The sequence below is a fragment of the Ailuropoda melanoleuca genome, chromosome 14, assembly GCF_002007445.2.
Source record: "Ailuropoda melanoleuca isolate Jingjing chromosome 14, ASM200744v2, whole genome shotgun sequence".
Lineage (NCBI taxonomy): Eukaryota > Metazoa > Chordata > Mammalia > Carnivora > Ursidae > Ailuropoda > Ailuropoda melanoleuca.
The window spans coordinates 79,338,845-79,358,131 of NC_048231.1; the positions used below are offsets into that span (position 1 = coordinate 79,338,845).

The 19,287-nt window shown below is 43.4% G+C and overlaps 1 protein-coding gene across 2 annotated transcripts in view; it reads right to left on the bottom strand.

Annotated features, from left to right (window-relative positions):
• Positions 1-19,287, bottom strand: part of PSTPIP2 (proline-serine-threonine phosphatase interacting protein 2) — a 65,328-nt gene that overhangs the window by 11,272 nt on the left and 34,769 nt on the right. For both annotated transcript variants that reach the window (XM_034643360.1, XM_019798451.2), the window contains exons 3-9: positions 16,077-16,154; positions 13,117-13,151; positions 10,320-10,426; positions 5,954-6,016; positions 1,888-1,986; positions 1,234-1,279; positions 285-364 (exon numbers count right to left, since the gene is read on the bottom strand). In XM_034643360.1, coding sequence (XP_034499251.1) covers positions 285-364; positions 1,234-1,279; positions 1,888-1,986; positions 5,954-6,016; positions 10,320-10,426; positions 13,117-13,151; positions 16,077-16,154 — 508 coding nt within the window. The remainder of the gene's footprint in view (positions 1-284; positions 365-1,233; positions 1,280-1,887; positions 1,987-5,953; positions 6,017-10,319; positions 10,427-13,116; positions 13,152-16,076; positions 16,155-19,287) is intronic.

The window sequence follows — 19,287 nt, forward strand, 5'->3', positions numbered from 1 at the left end:
CATTCAGCTGCAGCGCGTTTGGGCTAACCAAACATTAGAGGAAGTCCTGGAGCAGAGTCGCGCACAACGGTCAGGACTGGGACGCGGCAGAAAGATGAGGTCTGGGGGTGAACTTTCCAGTTCCTTCCCTCCCCCACTGAAATTTCTGATTTCAATTTGCCCTCAAGCAATTCTATGAGACTCGGGGTCCTATGATAAGGGGGTGGTGCGTTTCTCCCGGAGTAGACTCTCCAGGTTCTGGGAGGAAGGCGCACCCCCTCCCAAGCAGCTACCCGTTCCCCTACCTCGCAGGCCTTGATGTGCTCGCTCTGCCAGTCTTCGCGGATCTTGTCCAGAGTGCCGACATGCATCATGTATGTTTTGTCTGCAAGGTGGGGGAGGGGCCTGGCTTGAGAAACCGGACAGGACCGGAGCTCGCCGACCCACCCCCCAGTTTGCAGCGGTGGAGTAGTGCTGAGCTCTCAGGGCCGCACGGAGCTTCGAACAGTGGAAGGCCACGTCCATCTCTCACTCGTAATATCTTTGTGAAATCAGCACTTTATTTTTAGACATTAAACCAAGCAAGTAGCAAGAAATGGTTCAAAGGAGGAGAGAGAAAGTTGGCAGGAACCTCAGCCAGGATACTCTTTGGCTAATTCGGCCTCAATAGCTTCATTCACATTTTCAGGAAAATGATCCAGGTGCGGGGAAGAGAACTATCCAAGTTACTTCGGTTTGGATTTAGAGCCTTCTTAAGTGGCCTCGGTCATGAGAGGCTTGTCTCCTGCAGGGTACTCTGGGATTAGAGGGCTTTGCAAACACCTGGTTTGGATCTCAGATTTCAGCCATGACAAGGCCTTACAACTTGCCTGTTCCCTTCATAGCCGGAAAGTTAGCAGGGCTGAAATGGGCTTTTAAGATAGATTTCCCAATAAATCAGAGTGAATGCCTGATTACAGGGCAGCTGCCCAAGACCCACGCCACCACCACCACCTCACCATTCAGTTACAAGTAAGGCCCAAGACCTAAGTAGGGGAGGGAGTTTGGGACAGAAAGTGCTCTCCAATCTGCTTCCTCTCACTTTCCAGGTCCTGCTATACCCTCTCTTCCTTTTTCTCTCCCTCCCTCCCTTCAGATATCTCGGTAATCCCACTGCCTGTCCATACACGGTTGTGTGGTCTCTAAAACCAGACAGATTCTGCGGAACATCAGCCCCACAAAAACCCTCCCCTATCCCCAGAAGCAGCCCCTCACCTGAGTCTTCTACTGCGGTCTTCGAAGTTGCCAGTTTCACGAAAAGCTGTGAGGGCAAAGGAAAGAGGAGAAATGCTGGGCCAGGCTTCCACAGGCCAACCAGACTTACAAACAATGACTGTGAAGAGACCGGTGTAGCCCACGTCTCACTTGTGTTTCAGCAAATCGTTCAACCTGCCCCCTAATCTTATCACCGTTGGGCAACAGCCACAGATCATCTTGCCCTCTGTTTTTCTTTTCTTTTTGTTTAATTTTAATTTTTTTTATTATATTATGTTAGTCCTTTGTTTTTCTAAAGACATACCCCTGCCCTCTGGTTGCTGACAATCTTCTATGCAGATTACGTAAAACCAATAACACACCCACGCAGGAGGCAGCCTGGCTACAAAGAATACTTGCATTCTGAAGAAAGATGAAAAAAAAAAAACCAAACCCCCTTCCCCTACTTCTTATCACCCCACTCCCTTCCCCCTGGCCATGCTTCTCCAGCTCTTCCCGAACCCCAAGGCTGTAACAAGGGATTTTCTTGGTCAGAAGGTCCTAGTAGCCTGGAGGAAGATACGGTCAGGGACATTTTTAATTAAGATTATTAACTGGCTTGAGTTTCAAACACATGAATCTCAGATTGTTCAGGCTGTCGGCTCTCCCAGGTACCTTTTCTTGTTGCTTAGGGTTTACCACGTTGGCACTCCGGTGGACAGCCTGTTCTGCTTCATCCTTGTCTCGGCATTTCTGCTCGTAGATCTTCTTTGCCTGTGTTGTCAGAAGCCAAAAGAGGACCAAAACAGGTGAACAGAATGGAACCCTGCAAAGCAGTCACGCCAGCCCACGAAGCCCAGCAAAGCACAGGGCACTCGGACTAGCACTGTGATCACCACTCGATGGTGGGCGCTCTGAAGGCAAATGCGCTTTCTGGTCTCCTTTTGGAAGGTCTCTCTAGCCCTTTTCCAAACTATGCATGTGATGGCAACCTGATCAAGGAAGTAATCACTCCTATTTGGCAAAGACAAAGTACGTGAGCTTTAAAAACTGACAGAAACAAAAGATGGGATTTGAAACAGGCAAAATCAAGATAGGTATGTAACCGTAAGATGTGCAATCCAGCATTTACATAACATAAGCCTCAGAGCTTAGATGCCATCACTTGGCCATGGTAATTATAATCATGCTTCAATATTGTAAAGTGCCCACCATAGCAAGTGACAGTGGGGAGGGCATCAAACCCATCGATTCTGGCGCTTAGGCATAGCCCTACTCCTTTTTGATTTAAAGAACCCTGTTTTAGCTAGTTTGGAAGTTGGCCGTGGTCTATCCTGGGCTATCATTACTACCATGAGTGAGAAAACAGTTCTCAAACTATCGTTATGAATCAGAGCGTTTTCTGTTTCAACTATTGAAGCAAAGACTTAACTTTGTTTGAACAAATAAAGCTGCAAATCAGCTAATAAATAAAAATGTTGACCCCCCAAAACTGCTTAACTACGAACGAAGACTCCTTGGCAGAAATGGTTCGTGCTCATCAAATATTTGACATGCGTTCTTGCATTTCTTGGCATCCTCAGCAATTCAGTTGGGGTTAACCTTTCAGTAAACAGCCATATAATTCTCTATACATGCTACACACGCATAGAAATGTCATAATTTTTCATAATTACAAGCACATGAGATATTCGTGCAACAATTTTCCTTTGTAACAATATGTGAGACATTTCTCTGTATCAGGCATGAACCCTGTAGCTGAACAGTGTAACAGTTGTAAATACACACACATACACACACATACGCCCCATAATTTTAACTCTCTCTCTATTGGTGGACATTTATCTTCTTTCCCATTTTTTTATAATATAAAAATATGCTGATTTTATTTTGGGTAGTATGAATTTATCTATACAGGTCAAATTCCTAGAAGTGTCATTGTTTGGTAAAAGAATATGGGGGCGCCTGGGTGGCTCAGTTGTTAAGCGTCTGCCTTCAGCTCAGGGCATGATCCCAGGGTCCTGGGATCGAGCCCTGCATCGGGCTCCTGCACTGGGAGCCTGCTTCTTCCTCTCCCACTCCCCCTGTTTGTGTTCCTTCTCTCACCGCTGTCTTTCTCTCTGTCAAATAAATAAAATAAAATCTTAAAAAAAAAAAAAAAGCATATGTATATGTCCCACTTCCTTCCAAAATGACCACAGAAACAGAAACTCCCACCAGCAGTATATGGAGTAAATTTATTTACTCTCACTAACACCAAGCTTCGATAATATGCCTGATCTTTTCTAATACTAGAGGGAGAGGGACAAACACACTTAAAATAAATGAAAAAATAGATGGTCTTGGCAAAGAAATAGAAAAACTCAGCAAAGGCAGAGAAGATAAAAAGAAGAACCAAATGGTGGGGTGACTGGGTGGCTCAGTCGGTTAAGCGTCTGACTTTGGCTCAGGTCATGATCTTGGGTCCTGAGGCACATTGGGCTCCAGGTTCAGCAGAGAGTCTGCTTGTCCCTCTCCCTCTGCCCCTCCTCCTGCTTGTGCTCTCTCTCTCTCTCAAATAAATAAATAAATAAATCATTTTTAAAAATTAAAAAAGAAGAACCGAATGGAAATTTTAGAACTAAAAAAACACACTAATGGAAATAAAAAACTCAATGGATGGGCTTAAGAATAGAAGAGACAGAAGAAAGAGTTGGTGAAGTGGAGAATACAACAATAGAAATTATCTAATCCAAACAACAGAAAAATAGGCCCAAAAAAATGCATAGAGCCTCATGGACCTTTGGCACCACAGCGAAAGATCTAACACTCATGTCCTTGCCACCCCAGGAGAGGAAGGTGGGCTGAGAACGCACTTGGAGAAATAGATAGCTGAAAACTTCTGAAATTTGGCAAAAGATGTAAACCTACAGATTCAAGACGTTGATCAAGCCCCAAACAAAATAAGCCCAAAGAAAAATCCATGACAAAACACATTGGTGAACTTCTGAAAACTTAAAAAAAAAAATCTTAAACAGAAATGACACCTTACAAGGGAAAACCAATTTGAGTTACAGCAGCTTTCTTATCAGAAACCACAGAGGCCACAAGAAAGTGGCAATTTTCAAGTACTGATAGAAAAGCACTGTCAACGCACAATCCTATACCCAATCTTATATCCTGTATCCAGTGAAAATAGCCTTTAACACTAAAGGGGGAATCAAGACATTCGCAGATGAAGAAAAACTCAGAGTATTTGTCCCTAGCAGACCATTCTATAGAATTGACTAAAGGAAGTTCTCTCGGGGGTGCCTAGCTAGCTCGGTCAGCAGAATATGTGACACTTGATCTCAGGGTCATGAGTTCAAGCCCCACATTGGGCATGGAGCTTACTTAAAAAAAAAAAAAAAAGTTCTCTAAGCAGAAGGAAACTATAAAGGAAGAAACCTTGGAACATCAAGAGGAAAAAAGGACACAGCCAAAAATGAGTAAGTACAACAGTCTTCCTTTCTCTTGAGTTTTCTAAATCATTTTTTTTAAGATTTTATTTATTTATTTGACAGAGAGAGAGGCAGCAAGAGAGGGAACACAAGCAGGGGGAGTGGGAGAGGGAAAAGCAGGCTTCCCACTGAGCAGGGAGCCCAATGCAGGGCTCAATCCCAGGACCTGGGATCATGACCTGAGCCGAAGGCAGACACTTAACGACTGAGCCACCCAGGTGCCCCTCATTTTTGACAGTCGAAGCAAAAGTTACAACACTGATATGGCTCTTCAGGTAGGTAGAAGACAGAGTTTAGAAACTTGTATTTCACTAAGGCTTTTTCTTCAATTGGAAGAAAGCTCACCCCAGACTGCTCAAAACATAAAAGTGCTGGGAACAATGATTTATTGTCCAACGCTATTTCTGCAGTTGCACTAACTATGTATCAGTGGCTTTTGAGGCACCATGCATCACGGGAAAAAATGATGCAGAAAAGACCACACATGCCATCAACATTGGGGACATTTGCTTTTGTAACTGGGTTACCAGATAGCCTGTCACAGTCAGAGAATATCATGACAATACCTCTATACAGAGATGGAGTCATAAGCGCTAGACTGAGTGCGCTAGCAATCTTAGCCCTGTCTTGTTAAGTGTTTTTTGAAATAAATGACTCAAGGAAGGCTTTTACAGTTTTCAGATCTTGAAACAGGAAGGAATCCCTCAGTAAAATAGGTGACACATCAAGATTCAAAATAGTCACCGAGAAAAGGCTCAAATCCAACAAGATAAATGGCATCATGGGATACAGATGCTTTTGTGTCTTGACCTGAAATATTTAAATTGACCTTCCCAGGGGACCAGAAAGGCACTATCATTTTGTTTCCTATATCCAGTTTCATCCTCAGTCTTTCCGAGGCCTTTAAAAGAAGGAAAGTCAAACTTCTAAAGGTTGTTTTCCCAAACCGCTGTACTAATTAATATTATTGAAATGCTATTTTCAGGAATATGCTCAGGATTTCAGACAATGTCACCATGACAAAAAGAAGGCAATAAAGTGTGACTCGGGGCACCTGGGTGGTGCAGTCCGTTAAGCATCGACTCTCGGTTTCGGCTCAGGTCATGATCTCAGGGTTCTGGGATCAAGCCCTGTGTCGAGTCTGCTGGTCCCTCTCCTTCTGCCCCAGCCCTCCCTCGTGCGCATGCTCTCTCTCTCTCTCAAATATATAAATACAATCTTTTCAAAATAAATACATAAATAAAAAATAAAGTGGGACTCACGTCCATGGTTTTCTTGAACTGTAAGCTCTTTTGTTTATGGGCAGCGTCCATTAACAGCTCTGTCTGTGAAGAGAGGACAAGCACTATTAAGAAAAGACAAATTACTGTCGATGCCAGTTTACCCTGAGGACTAGGTATTCAACATGGACTATCGCGCTTAGTCCTCACACACCCGGAAGGCAGATGTGCTATTTATTACCCCCATTGCACAAACGAGGAAACCGTAGCAGAGAGGCTGAACCACCTGCCCAAGGTCTTATGGCTGGTTAATGGTGAGACCCGCCTTTGAACTGGGCAGCCACTAGCCACCATGGAGAATCAGTGATCCTCGGACCGGTCTCTTCAGTAAATCTGGGGAATCAAAGAATTTAGGTTTCAAAAAGGATTCTAAAACTCTTTTTAAGGCACCATTCAAATTTTAAAAGCGATTTTATTCTGTAAACCTGTGTCAACACCCATCAGTGGCACCCCCTTACCCAGCAAGGAGCCCAGGCAGTATGAGAAGCAATGTTTGTAGGACAGCTAAAAGAAGGGGTTCTCTTTACCCCCATCTAATCCAGGAAAGGTAAAGGACTCTGTTGAGTTCAATTGGGAGCAATTTCTTTGTTGTGGCTGTGATGTTAACACTTTCATTATTCAAAGTAATGGAGCAAATAATAAAAACATATGTCTCAGACATAATAGTAGTTCCCTTTTATCAGTATTATGTGCTAAGCAGTTTTCACGCATCACGATGACTGTGAGTACTCTTTATCTCCATTTTCTTGACAGTAAACTGAGGTGGATTAATTTAGCCAAGCAAGTAGTGGAATTGGGATTTGGGCACAACCTGACTCCTGTGCCCTTTTCCTAATCATTACCCTAACCTACCATTATCTCTTATGATAGCTCTATAAAACCAAATGGGTGTATAAAAGACCAAGAGATGCAATCATTCAAAATGAGCTATGGCATTGCTCTTGTGCAAAATGATACAATGCAAAATAATAATATTGAAAATGACGCTCAAATGTGATTTCTCTTTCTTCTGGAAAATTTAATTTTTGTGTTATCAACACAAACATGGTTGGATGAATTTTTAAGATATCTGGATGGAATGTTTGGCATGGTCTCACTTCAAATACAATTTTGTGTAATACGTAAAATTCCCCGGGGCGGGGAGGGGGGGCATGGGCCTTTCAGAAAACAGAGCAGTCATCTTCTAGCCCAGCAGAAATTGAGTGAACAAGAGGTGGCCATGCATCTGCTAATAGTGAAGACACTGCAGGCACAGAGAACAGACATGAGCCCCACATGCAAAGACTCATGGGAAGGTCCTTGCCATCACAGACAGGAAGCTGTGTGGTTCACATGAGTGCCTATATACCTCCGCCAGGAGGTGGAGCTGGGTTTGTTTGTTAATGGTTTCTAATTTTCCCAGACTCCCTGGAGCAGATCAATTAGCCATGTTGGTCTATTCCGTGGTCCTTTCCAGCCCAAATAGACACATAGCCATTCTTCCAGTTCGGGAGCTACTACTATTTTATAGTTTATGGCCCCAGCCAGGCCGCCTTATGTCCAACTTGCACATAACACCTGCTTCAAGTGCTCCCAGGTGGCTACAAAGTCCTATTAGCCAGACCTTTCCGCTTCCTCTTCCTCTCTCCCTTTGAGGATGCCCGGCATTTGTATGTGGACAGGTGTGATCCCTGGGGCCCAAGAGGTGATATTGCTCAAGGCCATTCAGTGACACAAAGTCCAGCTCTAAATGCTACATCACTCTGATTAAAGTCTCCTCATGTCCGTATTCACCTACAGAGTGACCTACTCATGGCAGGTCTTCTAAGGCCAAACCCAGTGGAAATCGAATTGTTGTATTACTGATAACACAAAGTAGCGCCAGAACTATCACCTGTGCTCTAAGGTGAGAAAAGCAAGAGGGCGGGGGAAAGAAAGAAGAGATATATAAATGAGCCAAATGACCCTGTGGTAAATTATTGAAATAGCTGCTCAGTGGTCTGTGTGTCTGTCCACATTCAGACTGTATTCAGAAAGCTGGTCACACCGTACAACCCAGGAGGTTCCTGTCTTCGGAGATTGCTCGTTGCACAGGCAGAGCAACGTTCCGCCATGATCAACCCAATCTTGGCTGAGAGCGTAGAACAGAATGTGGGCTCCAGAGGAGAGCTCCTGGCCATGTGCTGTCCCTCCAAGGGGCAAGCTTCAAGGTCTTCCCCAGGAGGCCTCCGCAGCCTCACTGATGAGGTCAGGTGTCCCCACTGCATGTTCAGGTGGCATCTTTACCTTTAGTTAAGGCTCGTCACGCTTTATCATGATGACTATGTCACACCAGTCTCTGGCCACGCTCTAGACTCGGTGAAGGAAAGATGACCATGTCTGTGTTGTTCATAACCCTCAGAAATCTAGTTGTCTAAGCAAGTACACCATTAACTTCTGATCAGTCATTCTACCGGCACTTCCCCTTCCCCAAGTTACTACAAGAAACCAGCTACCAACTGATGGCTTCCCTTGGTAAGTGGAAATGTTTTAATTTCCAAAAAGTGGAAGACCAAAGCATGCAGGGTTGGGCCAGTGAAAATGAGAAGTTAGCACTGACACATTTTCTCCCAAAGTTTGATTTTTTTAAACAAACGCATCTAACTACAGAAGTGGTACAACCCAGAGTTCACCATGACACAAGTAACTGCAAATTTATTAACAAACTTTGGACTTCTCCAAGAAAGCTCAGAAGGCACTCTCCTGCTGTAGAGAGCACACAGAAAATAGGGAACTGGGATGACAGCCGTGGGTCAAACACTGGCTCCTCTATTGCTTAACAGAATTCCGAACACATTCTTCGAGCTATGAGAATTTGGTCTTTTTAACTTGTTAGGAGGGGAAGTTTCAGAAGCCTTGCAAAATTAACAGAACTCTTCCTGAAATGACCAAGGCTACTGAAGGCACTTGGAAACATGAGGAAATGACCCTCTGCTCCTCTTCCTGGAAATCATGTACGCATAAATTCTGATTGTCTAAGGCATTTTGCCCCTGAAAAAATGGTTATTCCTCTAGGTAGGTGGGCAGAGCTGGCAATGTCAGCCAAAATCAGTGTGACTACCCAACGGGTGGGTGTAATATGCATATTATTTCTGCTCTGAAAAATATCTGAGGCCAGATGCACCTCTCAAACCTGCTACATGAAGCGTGAGTGTGTATGAAATCACACGATATGGTGTTCCTTACATGTTAGTGTCCACCCTTCCTTCCTAACAGCAGGCACAGCTGTAAGAGCAGCTCAGGAAATGACAACAGATGAAGGCAGTCAGGCTTTTAAGAGGATGCCACCCGCTCCAAATGCCAAGCGGTCACCAAAGAAGCTGGAATTAGACTCTGACTTAGAACCATGGAGGCAAAGTTGCTGAGATTGTTGTACAGGTAGAATCAGCCTTAACAGCTGGATGTTTTACTGGGTAAACACACTACAGACAAAGCTTCAGATGGTCAGGAGCCAGGATGAGGATGGTTTTCCAAAAAGTCCATGCAGAGCTATCTGGGGAGACCTGGTTGGAAATCCTTGGATGCCAAATAGGAAAGAGCTTGTCCCCACCATGAGAAGCTGAGCTTCTAACCTTATAGACCAGATATAAAAAAGAAATTGTAGAAGGGCCCCACTTGGCCGCCAGGCCAACCTGGATATGTAAGTCATTTAGGAACAAAATAGAAGGGAGTCCAAACAGAGGCTGGTCTAGTGTAAGGAACACTTTACTACTATAAATCTGGACTTCTTTCCTTGGTCTTTATAACTTCTCAAATGTTTGCCAGTTTTATTAACACTTGCTTACTCCCATCTCCTTCCATGTAGTCGAACAGAGTAAATCCCATCAATGGGAAAGAGCCTATGTATACCTGCTTTGAAGACAAAAAGGACATGGATTTCCCAGGGCCTCAGTTCCCCTATTTGTAAAATAGGGTGTTTGGACTTCACAGTTTCTGGGACAATGTGAGTCTTTTCCACATCTTACCCTTCCCTTACTGAGGAGTGTGATCTGGGAGCCCTCTGGGTTAAATGCCCTCAACTCTACTAAAGACAGAGGGCTCCCCTTGCCAGTCACAGTCTGAATAGTGGCAGCAGATATGAAAAGAAGAGGAAGGCAGGCCAGACCCCTAAATCCTCCAAGAATTCGAAGAGAACTGATCCGGGTGCAAATGGGCCTAGAGACATAACCATCTAGATTGGGTCTCCACGTGGTTTCCCAATAAATAATCTCATAGGCTGGTTAAAAGAAGAGCATGGCTGCATGAAGGCAGGAACGAGCCAAGGAGTTTGATGAACAGACAAGCTTGGAGTCTTGGAAAAGCAATGTCTTCACACATACACAAATCCAACCTTTTTCCGTTGTAGCTTTTGCTTTTCCCTGAATTCTTCCATCTTCCTGGCCTCTTCTCTTAGAGTCTGGGCAAGCTGAATGTGACATTGGGCCACACTGTCTACCTCTGCAAAAAGAATGTAAAAAAACAGGACAAAACAAAAAACAATACACAATATCTACACAGGTCTGAATTCAAATATATAAAATCACACAAAACATACACAAAATACTGGAGCAAGTGGTCAAATTAACCTACCTCACACCATCACCAACCTTTATTGAGCCCTTCCATGTGCCCAGCATTGCCCTTGCCACCAAGACCAAAGCTAGCAAACCTTTAGCTTAGCCTCCTACCACTGGCTGTCACTAACCTAGTGTGTGCCCAGGGCTGGACTGAAAACAGCCAAGGCCCCAGTTCATGGAGCTTACATTCTAGAAGACATCACGAAACCCACTACGATTTCAAATTCGAAACTTACTTCTCATTAGATGACTCTAACAGTCTTTCCATCTCTAACATGAGCCTGAACATTTGTAAGAAAGGTCATACACAAAAATTTTGCCTATCAATAGTTATTTCTAGATAGAAAAATTACTGGTGATTTCTTCCCCTTATTTTCTAAGATCTATGCAATGAGCATGGCTTATCTTTATAACTCAAAAAAAATTCTTATTTTACTTGTTCTAAGAAAACAAATTGAAGCATGACATTAAAGCTAGAAAAACGGACAGATCCAGCCTAAGAAAAAATTTTAAACTTGTGTGTGTCAAAACAACCTTGAACAAGTTTTGAAGATACATGACAAATTGGGAAAATATTAGCAATTTATATAACAAAGAGAAAATGGCAATATTAAAAGAGCTTTTACAAATCAAAAGAAATATATATATATTCCAGTAAAATAAATCGGTTAAAGAGCATGACATTTTTTTAAAGATTGGCTAAATGACCAATAAACATTAGAAAATGGATTCAGCCTTAAAGCTGTTGAAAAAAATGTAGAACTTGACACCCCAGGATATATAATTTTTTGGTTTTCAGTTGGGGAAATGTTTTGAAGTGTGAAAATTCTTCATATTGGCAAACACGGGGAAAAACAGCACTTTTGGTGGAGGGAAAAATCAGCACAACCTTTCTGGAGGAAATCTGGCATTTTGTAAGATGAAAATTTTCTTTCTTCTTTTTTAAAGATTTCATTTTTAAGTAATCTCTACACTCAATGTGGAGCTTCAACTCACAACCATGTGAGATCGAGAGTCACATGCTCCACTGACTGAGCCAGCCACGTGCCCCTCGAAACTTCCAAATGTGAAAGAGTGAGGCAGATCTATATGACCTGAAATTGGAAGATGTTTAGATAATATTAAGAAAAACAAATTATAGAGAGCTAGGTATAGTATGATCTCATTTATACAAAAACTCACATCTGGGGGGGTGTGTCTGCAATTGAAGAAAGAGAAAGAGAATTATAAATGCATAAAAAAAGGTCTAGAAAGATATATACCAAACTGCTAGCATGATTAAAACATTGATATTTTCATTTCAAAATTGATTTAAAAACATAGGCTCTGCCCTCACCCCACAGATTCTGAACCACTCCCACAGTATCATCCTATTTACTTATATGACTAGATACATTTGCATATAAGTTTAATTGCATAAAAGCTTCTAGAGTCATATTCACCAATAACTGCTTATCACTATGAAGTGAAAGTTCAGATGTTTATTATCTTCTTGGTAGTTAATTGTCTAACTAGTTAGTTGTTTGAATTTTTAAGGTAAATATATATATATGTTTATTTTTTTTAATAAGAAGGAAATAAAACTATTTTTGGGGGGGAAGAAAACAAGTCAAGTATGAGCAAGTATACAGGTTTAGCATACCCAGCCTGGGCTGAAGCTCCCTTGGGCCACATGGTTAGTCTTGCAGGGTGTCCAAGAAACATGAAACATAAGAAACATTTCGCCCTTGAGAAATGTATTCATTGGTGGTTAAAGAGGGAAGAAGTCACCTTCTATGGAAAAATTAAAATGAGTATCTATTTAGCTAACATTTACACACATCTAGAACCAGTCAACTAGCTACAGAAACACTTTAAGCGCATATCATATCTACGATGCCATGTTAAAATTCTTAGCTTGGAAGCACCAAGTAGTGAGAAGAACAGAAAGCCTTAAAGACACTTTCAGAGTAACAGGGCTGGCGTCTATTAGAACTGAAGTGGGGGGCACCTGGCTGTCAGTTGGTAGAGCATACAACTCATGGCCTGGGGATTGTGAGTTCAAACCCCATGTTGAGGGTAGAGATTACTTAAAAAAAAAAAAAAAAGAGAACTGGGGACGCCTGGGTGACTCAGTCAGTTAAGCATCTGCCTTCAGCTGAGGTCATGATCCCAGAGTCCTGGGATGGGGCTCCCTGCTCATGGGGTGTTTGCTTCTCCCTCTCCCTCTGCCCCTCCTCCCCTGCTTGTGTTCTCTCTTTCTCTCAAATATATATATATATACCTTCTCTCCAAAATATATATATAGAACAAGACTGGACCCCTTGAAGACCAAATTGCCAGGGTCTTGCCCTGGATTTCAAGTGTGAGAACCACTGCTCTCAGTGAGTGAAATGCACATCATGATGCGAGGTGTGGAGGATGGGTTCTCCTGCGCATTTCCACTCTGCAGAGCGCCTTCTCACCCTGGGAGCTGCTCTAATTTTTTTTTCACCCAATATGAGATTGCTATTCAAATTAAAACCCACCGCCAGCAACAGATAGACCCAGCACGTGCCAGGGCCAGGAAACACAGTTTAGAGAATCACTTACGCTGCTTGAAGACTTCCAGGGCCCGCTTCAGGGTGCTAAAAAACAAGCACATGTACAGTTTCAGTTCTAGAAACTGGCTGTGCAATCTTATAATGCCGCTGTACGCTTCTCTCTGCCCGCATCTTGTGGCCTGTCAGCTCGACTGTGTCCATGAGCTTGGGAAGACCGCAAAGGATCAAGACTTTGGCCATTCACTTTCCTCTTTCTTACTCTCTCAATCTCAAGCATTATACATTCTCCGCTGTCCACCTAGGTAGAGCAAAATGCCAAAATTCCTTATGCTTCATTTCCCCTGATGGTACTCTAGGAGTTATGGTCCCTTTCTCATAAGAATACCGGTCCTTCTATAAGGGATGATAATTAGAAATACGGATACAAGCCAATAAAGGAAGGGTTCAAACTCTGGCTCCTGATTGCCCATTTCATTCATTCATCAATCTGTGCTTATTGAACATAAACTATGAGCCAGGTGTTGTGGCAGATGTTAATGATTCACTGGTACAAGACAGACATGGTCCGAGGCCTCAGACTCTAATGGGGGGAACAGACATTAAACACATTGTATTGGTGTTCTATTGCTGACTAACAAATTGTCACAAATTTAGCAGCTTAAAACATACATTTATTACCTCACGGTTTTGGTGACTCGTTTTTCACACCTTCTCCTGGTCTCCCCTATCGTCTTACAACCCCGGCTCCTCTTCTCTTAGAGACCCCCTTGCCTATGGTTCGAGTTCTCCCCCACCCTACACTTCCTTAAGTAAACCTCCTTCTGAGGTCATTGGCCCCGGGAATCTTCTTGCTCATGCTGCCTTCATAGAAGCAGATCTCACTGGGCTCACCCCAGCCACTCAAGTAGGAATGGAACTTTGTGAATTCATGGTCCCCCAGCTGCAACAGCATAAGATAATGGATCATTCCTCTACATATACATGTGTGTGGCAAGTTTTGCTATTTTGCAAAAGTAAAAATCCTTATCTTTTCCAGCTGGCCACTTCTTCTAGCTCTTTTGCTTTTCCTGCTCTGTTCATTTATCCCAAAAGAAAGGATTCTTTTTTCTCCTTGCCTTTTCTCACACAAAAATTTCCAATTATTACAAAGAAATCAAGCAGAAAAACATAACTGCACATTCTCCATTCGCTTTACCCATCTTGACACAATTTTTCAAGGAACACAATGTCCTTGGAAGTATCCCTATCAAACAAGTGTGCCAGTGGTCCAGAAGGACAAATAAGCCTCACTGAAGCACAGACTTACTACTGGAATCGGTGAGAAAGGCAGAGGGAGATCGCAGCAGGTACAACCAGAAGTCTTTCTTGATGGGGAGTCCTGGAGCTGAAACCCAGCCTCACTCATAAATTGTTCGGGGTCTAAAATTTTTCTCCCACCCTAAGCAACTGGCTGAAGGGCCACTAAAAGGTCAGTCTAAATCTCTCTTTCATTTGTCATTAGCTCTGTTGTCTCACATCATCACTTAATTGCCATTTCCCTTGTTCAGGACATGATGACAATCCAGACAGAGAATAGGAACGTCCATCCCCTTTTCTCCCTAGTGTTCTTCACTGTGGGAAAAGAAAATATTCTGCCACCCTTCTAAATAAGCGCCTTGCCCTTAAACCCTAACGTAGCCCATTAGAGACCTGAGTCTCTCTATGTGGTCCATGAGATGAAAGAGTCTAACTAGTCTACAGAGAAGCAGAGTCTTGCACTCTTCTCAAGGGCCCCTTCTTAACAATCATCCAGAAGATGACAGAAATACAAGTCCCCCAATGACCTTTTACATCAACCTTGGAGACACCATCACCAGGAATCATTTCTCATTGCATCTTTCTTTCTTTTTTTTTTAAAGGTTTTATTTATTTATTTATTTGACAGAGAAAGAGATAGCCAGCGAGAGAGGGTACACCAGCAGCGGGAGTGGGAGAGGAAGAAGCAGGCTCCCAGTGGGGCAGGGAGCCTGATGCGAGGCTCGATGTGGGGCCTGATGCGGGGCTCGATCCCAGGACCCTGGGATCACACCCTGAGCTGAAGGCAGATGCTTAACAACTGAGCCACCCAGGCGCCCCCTCTCATTGCATCTTTCTTTCCAAGATACACTCTCAGAAGGAACAGTGTCTGGCTTTCATCACAGAACAGAGAGAATGGTGTTAGAGGCTCTCTGTGAGTCTACTAAATTATAAGTCAAATGTGTAAGAATATAATAAATATCATTTTGGATCAGGGCACCTGGGTGGCTCAGTTAGTTAAGCATCTGACTCTTGGTTTTGGCTCAGATCCTCATCTCAGGGTCCTGGGATCAAGCCCCTCACTAGGCTCTGTGCCCAGCGGGGAGAATGCCTGAGGTTCTCTCTCTTTCTCTCTCTGCCTCTCCCCCCACCCTGCACTCGCTCTCTCATTCTCTCTCTCAAATAAATAAGTCTTTAGAAAAAATATACCATTTTGGATCAGACTCATTCTGCTAAATATTGGAAAGCTCAATAAATATCAACACAGGAGCCCTGTAGATGAGAGGTGGTGTGTTCTTAAAGCCACATCTGTATTCAGTGAGTGACGGAAGAATAAATAATTGTACAGAAACCTCACATCAGTGGTGAGGACTATAAAATGGTGCAAAGACAATATCTGAGCGTGTGTGCATGTGTGCCTTGCTTAAGCCCCTCCATTAAATGTCTAGTATCAAATTATATACAGTATAATCCTCCTTATGAAAAAGTATACATAGAAAAAGATTTCAAAGAAAATCTAGAAAGTTTTACTAATGGATTGTGGCTTCATAGTTCGTTTGAGCCTTCTTTTTATTTTTCTGTGTTTTTCACAACTGAAAATAAGGGGGGGAAAACCATTAAAAACTGTTTTCGACCAATACACTTGACCCCACTGGCCAGCTCTGTTTGCTGAAGCGATGGGGGCTCCTGGCAGTACTGGTCGACCTGGAACCCGGAACAAAGTGTGGCACCTACTTGATCTCCGACTGTCCACACGGCTTCTTCCTGGAGAGGTTGAGAAGGTCTTTGCCATATTTCTCTTCAATTGATGCTCTAAAGGGAACAGAAGAGACAGCTCTGAGTCCTTCTTGGGGCTGATTCTTGATTGAAACACATGGCACTTCCCTCGAGGGCAAAACTGCACCTCTGATTGGAGAAGCTCAGATATAACACCACTCTCTAAAATGCACAACTCCCTCTTCCCGACCTGAAGAACTGTGAGAAGACCAGTGGCCTTCATCTCTAAGTCGCCAGCATGGACATCACGGCAAAACCAGCCATGCCCCCCTGACCAGCACAGGCTAGTGCATTACAGACTAACTCTTCAAAACTATGACCCAAGGATTTATTTACCAAAAACTGATTTCTTTTTTTTTTTAAAGATTTTATTTATTTGACAGAGATAGAGACAGCTAGCGAGAGAGGGAACACAAGCAGGGGGAGTGGGAGAGGAAGAAGCAGGCTCATAGCAGAGGAGCCTGATGTGGGGCTTGATCCCATAATGCCGGGATCATGCCGTGAGCTGAAGGCAGACGCTTAACCACTGTGCCACGCAGGCACGCCCAAAAACTGATTTCTATTTCTATTTATATACATATACGTAAGTGGAGTAAGAGATATTTCCACCAAATGCTGCATTCCTGAGGCCCACCCTTCCTCCCATGTTCTTGAAGAGTTTCCTTTTAACCATCCTACAGAGTTCTTCATCCATGGTCAATTCAAAGACGCAGCTAAACTGTAGCAACGAGAGGGAAATTTCAGAATATAAACTCTGCAGTTGGCAGGTCTCGCAAGAACAACTGATTGTTACTTGGTGTAGCATGATCTAAGGCACCAGCTATCGCCACTCCCCATCACTCATGGTGTCCCAGGCACTGTGGCAGGTACACTGCTGTGGGTTCCGGGGTCTGATTTTCCTAGGTTTGAAGCCAGATCTATCCTTTCTTTTTTTTTTTAATGTTTTTTTATTATGTTGTGTTAGTCCATAAAGTACATCCCTGGTTCTTGATGTAAAGTTTGATGATTCATTAGTTGCGTATAACACCCAGTGCACCATGCTATATGTGCCCTCCTTACTACCCATCACCAGCCTATCCCATTCCCCCATCCCCCTCCCCTCTGAAGCCATCAGATCTATCCTTTCTTAGCTGTCTGAACTTAGGCCAGTTACATAACTTCTCAGAGCCTCAGTTTGTTCAAATGTAAAATAAGGGTGATAAAACTTACCATACAGGGTTATTAGGAAAACAAATGAGATTATGTATGCAAAATATAGGGTAGCTTATATGGGTATCTGGCAAGCCTTCAATAACTGGCAGCTACTAATATAATCTCATTTAATCTCCCCTAGCTACTGGCTCTAGGATGATTATCATCCTCATTTTTATATTCTTCGTTTCCTGTTCATACCAGGAGCTCGGGATGTAAACTGGCCCCACCTGTGGTTCTAGGGGTGAGAGAGTCCATGGGCTTGAGGTACCAGAGTCAAAATAGGTTCATATCATTGTTAACCAGTGGAAGACCTCAGACTGGAATGTTCTGTAGAATGCTTTCTAAAAGGAAGAAGGGGGGGAGGAAGGGGGAAGAGGAGAAGAAGAGGAAGAGAAGGGAAGGAGGGGGAGGGGTGGCAGAAATTTGACCTGGACTTCGAAGGATGGGGAGAATTCATTTAGGCCTCAAAGAGAAAGGAGGACATCCAGATGGGAAATAATGGAGTAAAGATGCAGAGGCAGAGACGTCCAAAGCACACTAATAAACTCTGGCTGGAATAGAGAGAGTGAGTGTACTGAGTGAGAATGTATGAAACAGAAAGAAAAGAGAGGGAAAGGGGCGCCTGGGTGGCACAGTCGTTAGCGTCTGCCTTCGGCTCAGGGCGTGATCCCGGCATTATGGGATCGAGCCCCACATCAGGCTCCTCCACTATGAGCCTTCTTCTTCCTCTCCCACTCCCCCTGCTTGTGTTCCCTCTCTCGCTGGCTGTCTCTATCTCTGTCAAATAAATAAAATCTTTAAAAAAAAAAAATAATAAATAAATAAATAAATAAATAAATAAATAAATAAAAAAAATCTTTAAAAAAGAAAAAAAAGAGAGGGAAAGAACAGCTGTGCACAAGGAACAAGCACATCCTTCCAGAAGGTCCCTGCCCTTCTACCCAGCGCTGATGAGTCATAAACACACGGTCTCTGTGTGTGATGCCTCTGGTGCTGTCACTTTTTAGGTTCCCAAGCTAAGTTCGTTATCCAACTTCATTTGAAAAGCTACTCTTCTGGGGCGCCTGGGTGGCTCAGTTGGTTAAGCACTGACTCTTGATTTCGGCTCAGGTCATGATCTCAGGGTCCTGGAATCAAGCCCCACATCAGGCTCCCTGCTCAGCAGGGAGTCTGCTTCTCCCTCTCCCCCTCCTCCTCCTCCCTGCTTGTGTACTTCTGCACTCTCACGCATGCTGTGTCTCTCTCCCTTTCAAATAAATAAATAAAATCTTAAGAAAAAAAAAAGGATTCTGTCTCTCTTTCTCTTGCCCCCCCAACTTGTGCGTTCTCTCACTCTCTCTAAAAACAAAAAACAAAAAAACCCACCTAAATAAAATTGAATAAAATAATAGGGCAGTGATGTTTGTTAAACTTTTGTTTTATCCACATGTATACTGGGTGGAAGTATCAATTTTTTTATTTTTTTTCTTTAAAAAACTTTATTTTTTAAATTTTTATTTTATTTCTTACTGAGGGTTACATTAAAAAAAAAATGTGGACACCACTGATTTCCATCCCCATTCCCACTGCGTCAGGAGTCTCATGGATGGTCCTGCCACTGCCTGGGCAATGGAAGCTTCAGTCAGTAGCCCACGCCTCTCATGGATGTATGGCCAGGCTAGTTCACTCCCAGGAGAAAATATATAAAACCCCTATCTGGAGGAGGAACACAAAAAGCAAGGGCTGTTCTGCAATCTGTGTATCTTGCAGTCGTGAAACACCTCTTTGCCTGCTGCCTTGTCAGAGCTCTGCTGAAGAAAGGAGGAAGCCCACCTCCAGCGCCCATCAGAAGAAAGGAAAGTTGTAGCTTGGGTAGAAGAGGGAGGCTGGGGGCTGGTCCCTCAAAGGAGAAGGTACAGTGACCAGCTCCCTGGAGCCTGAGAGTGGACAGATCTCTCCCCACCCACCCCTCCTGATATGCCCTGTGTGCCAGGGC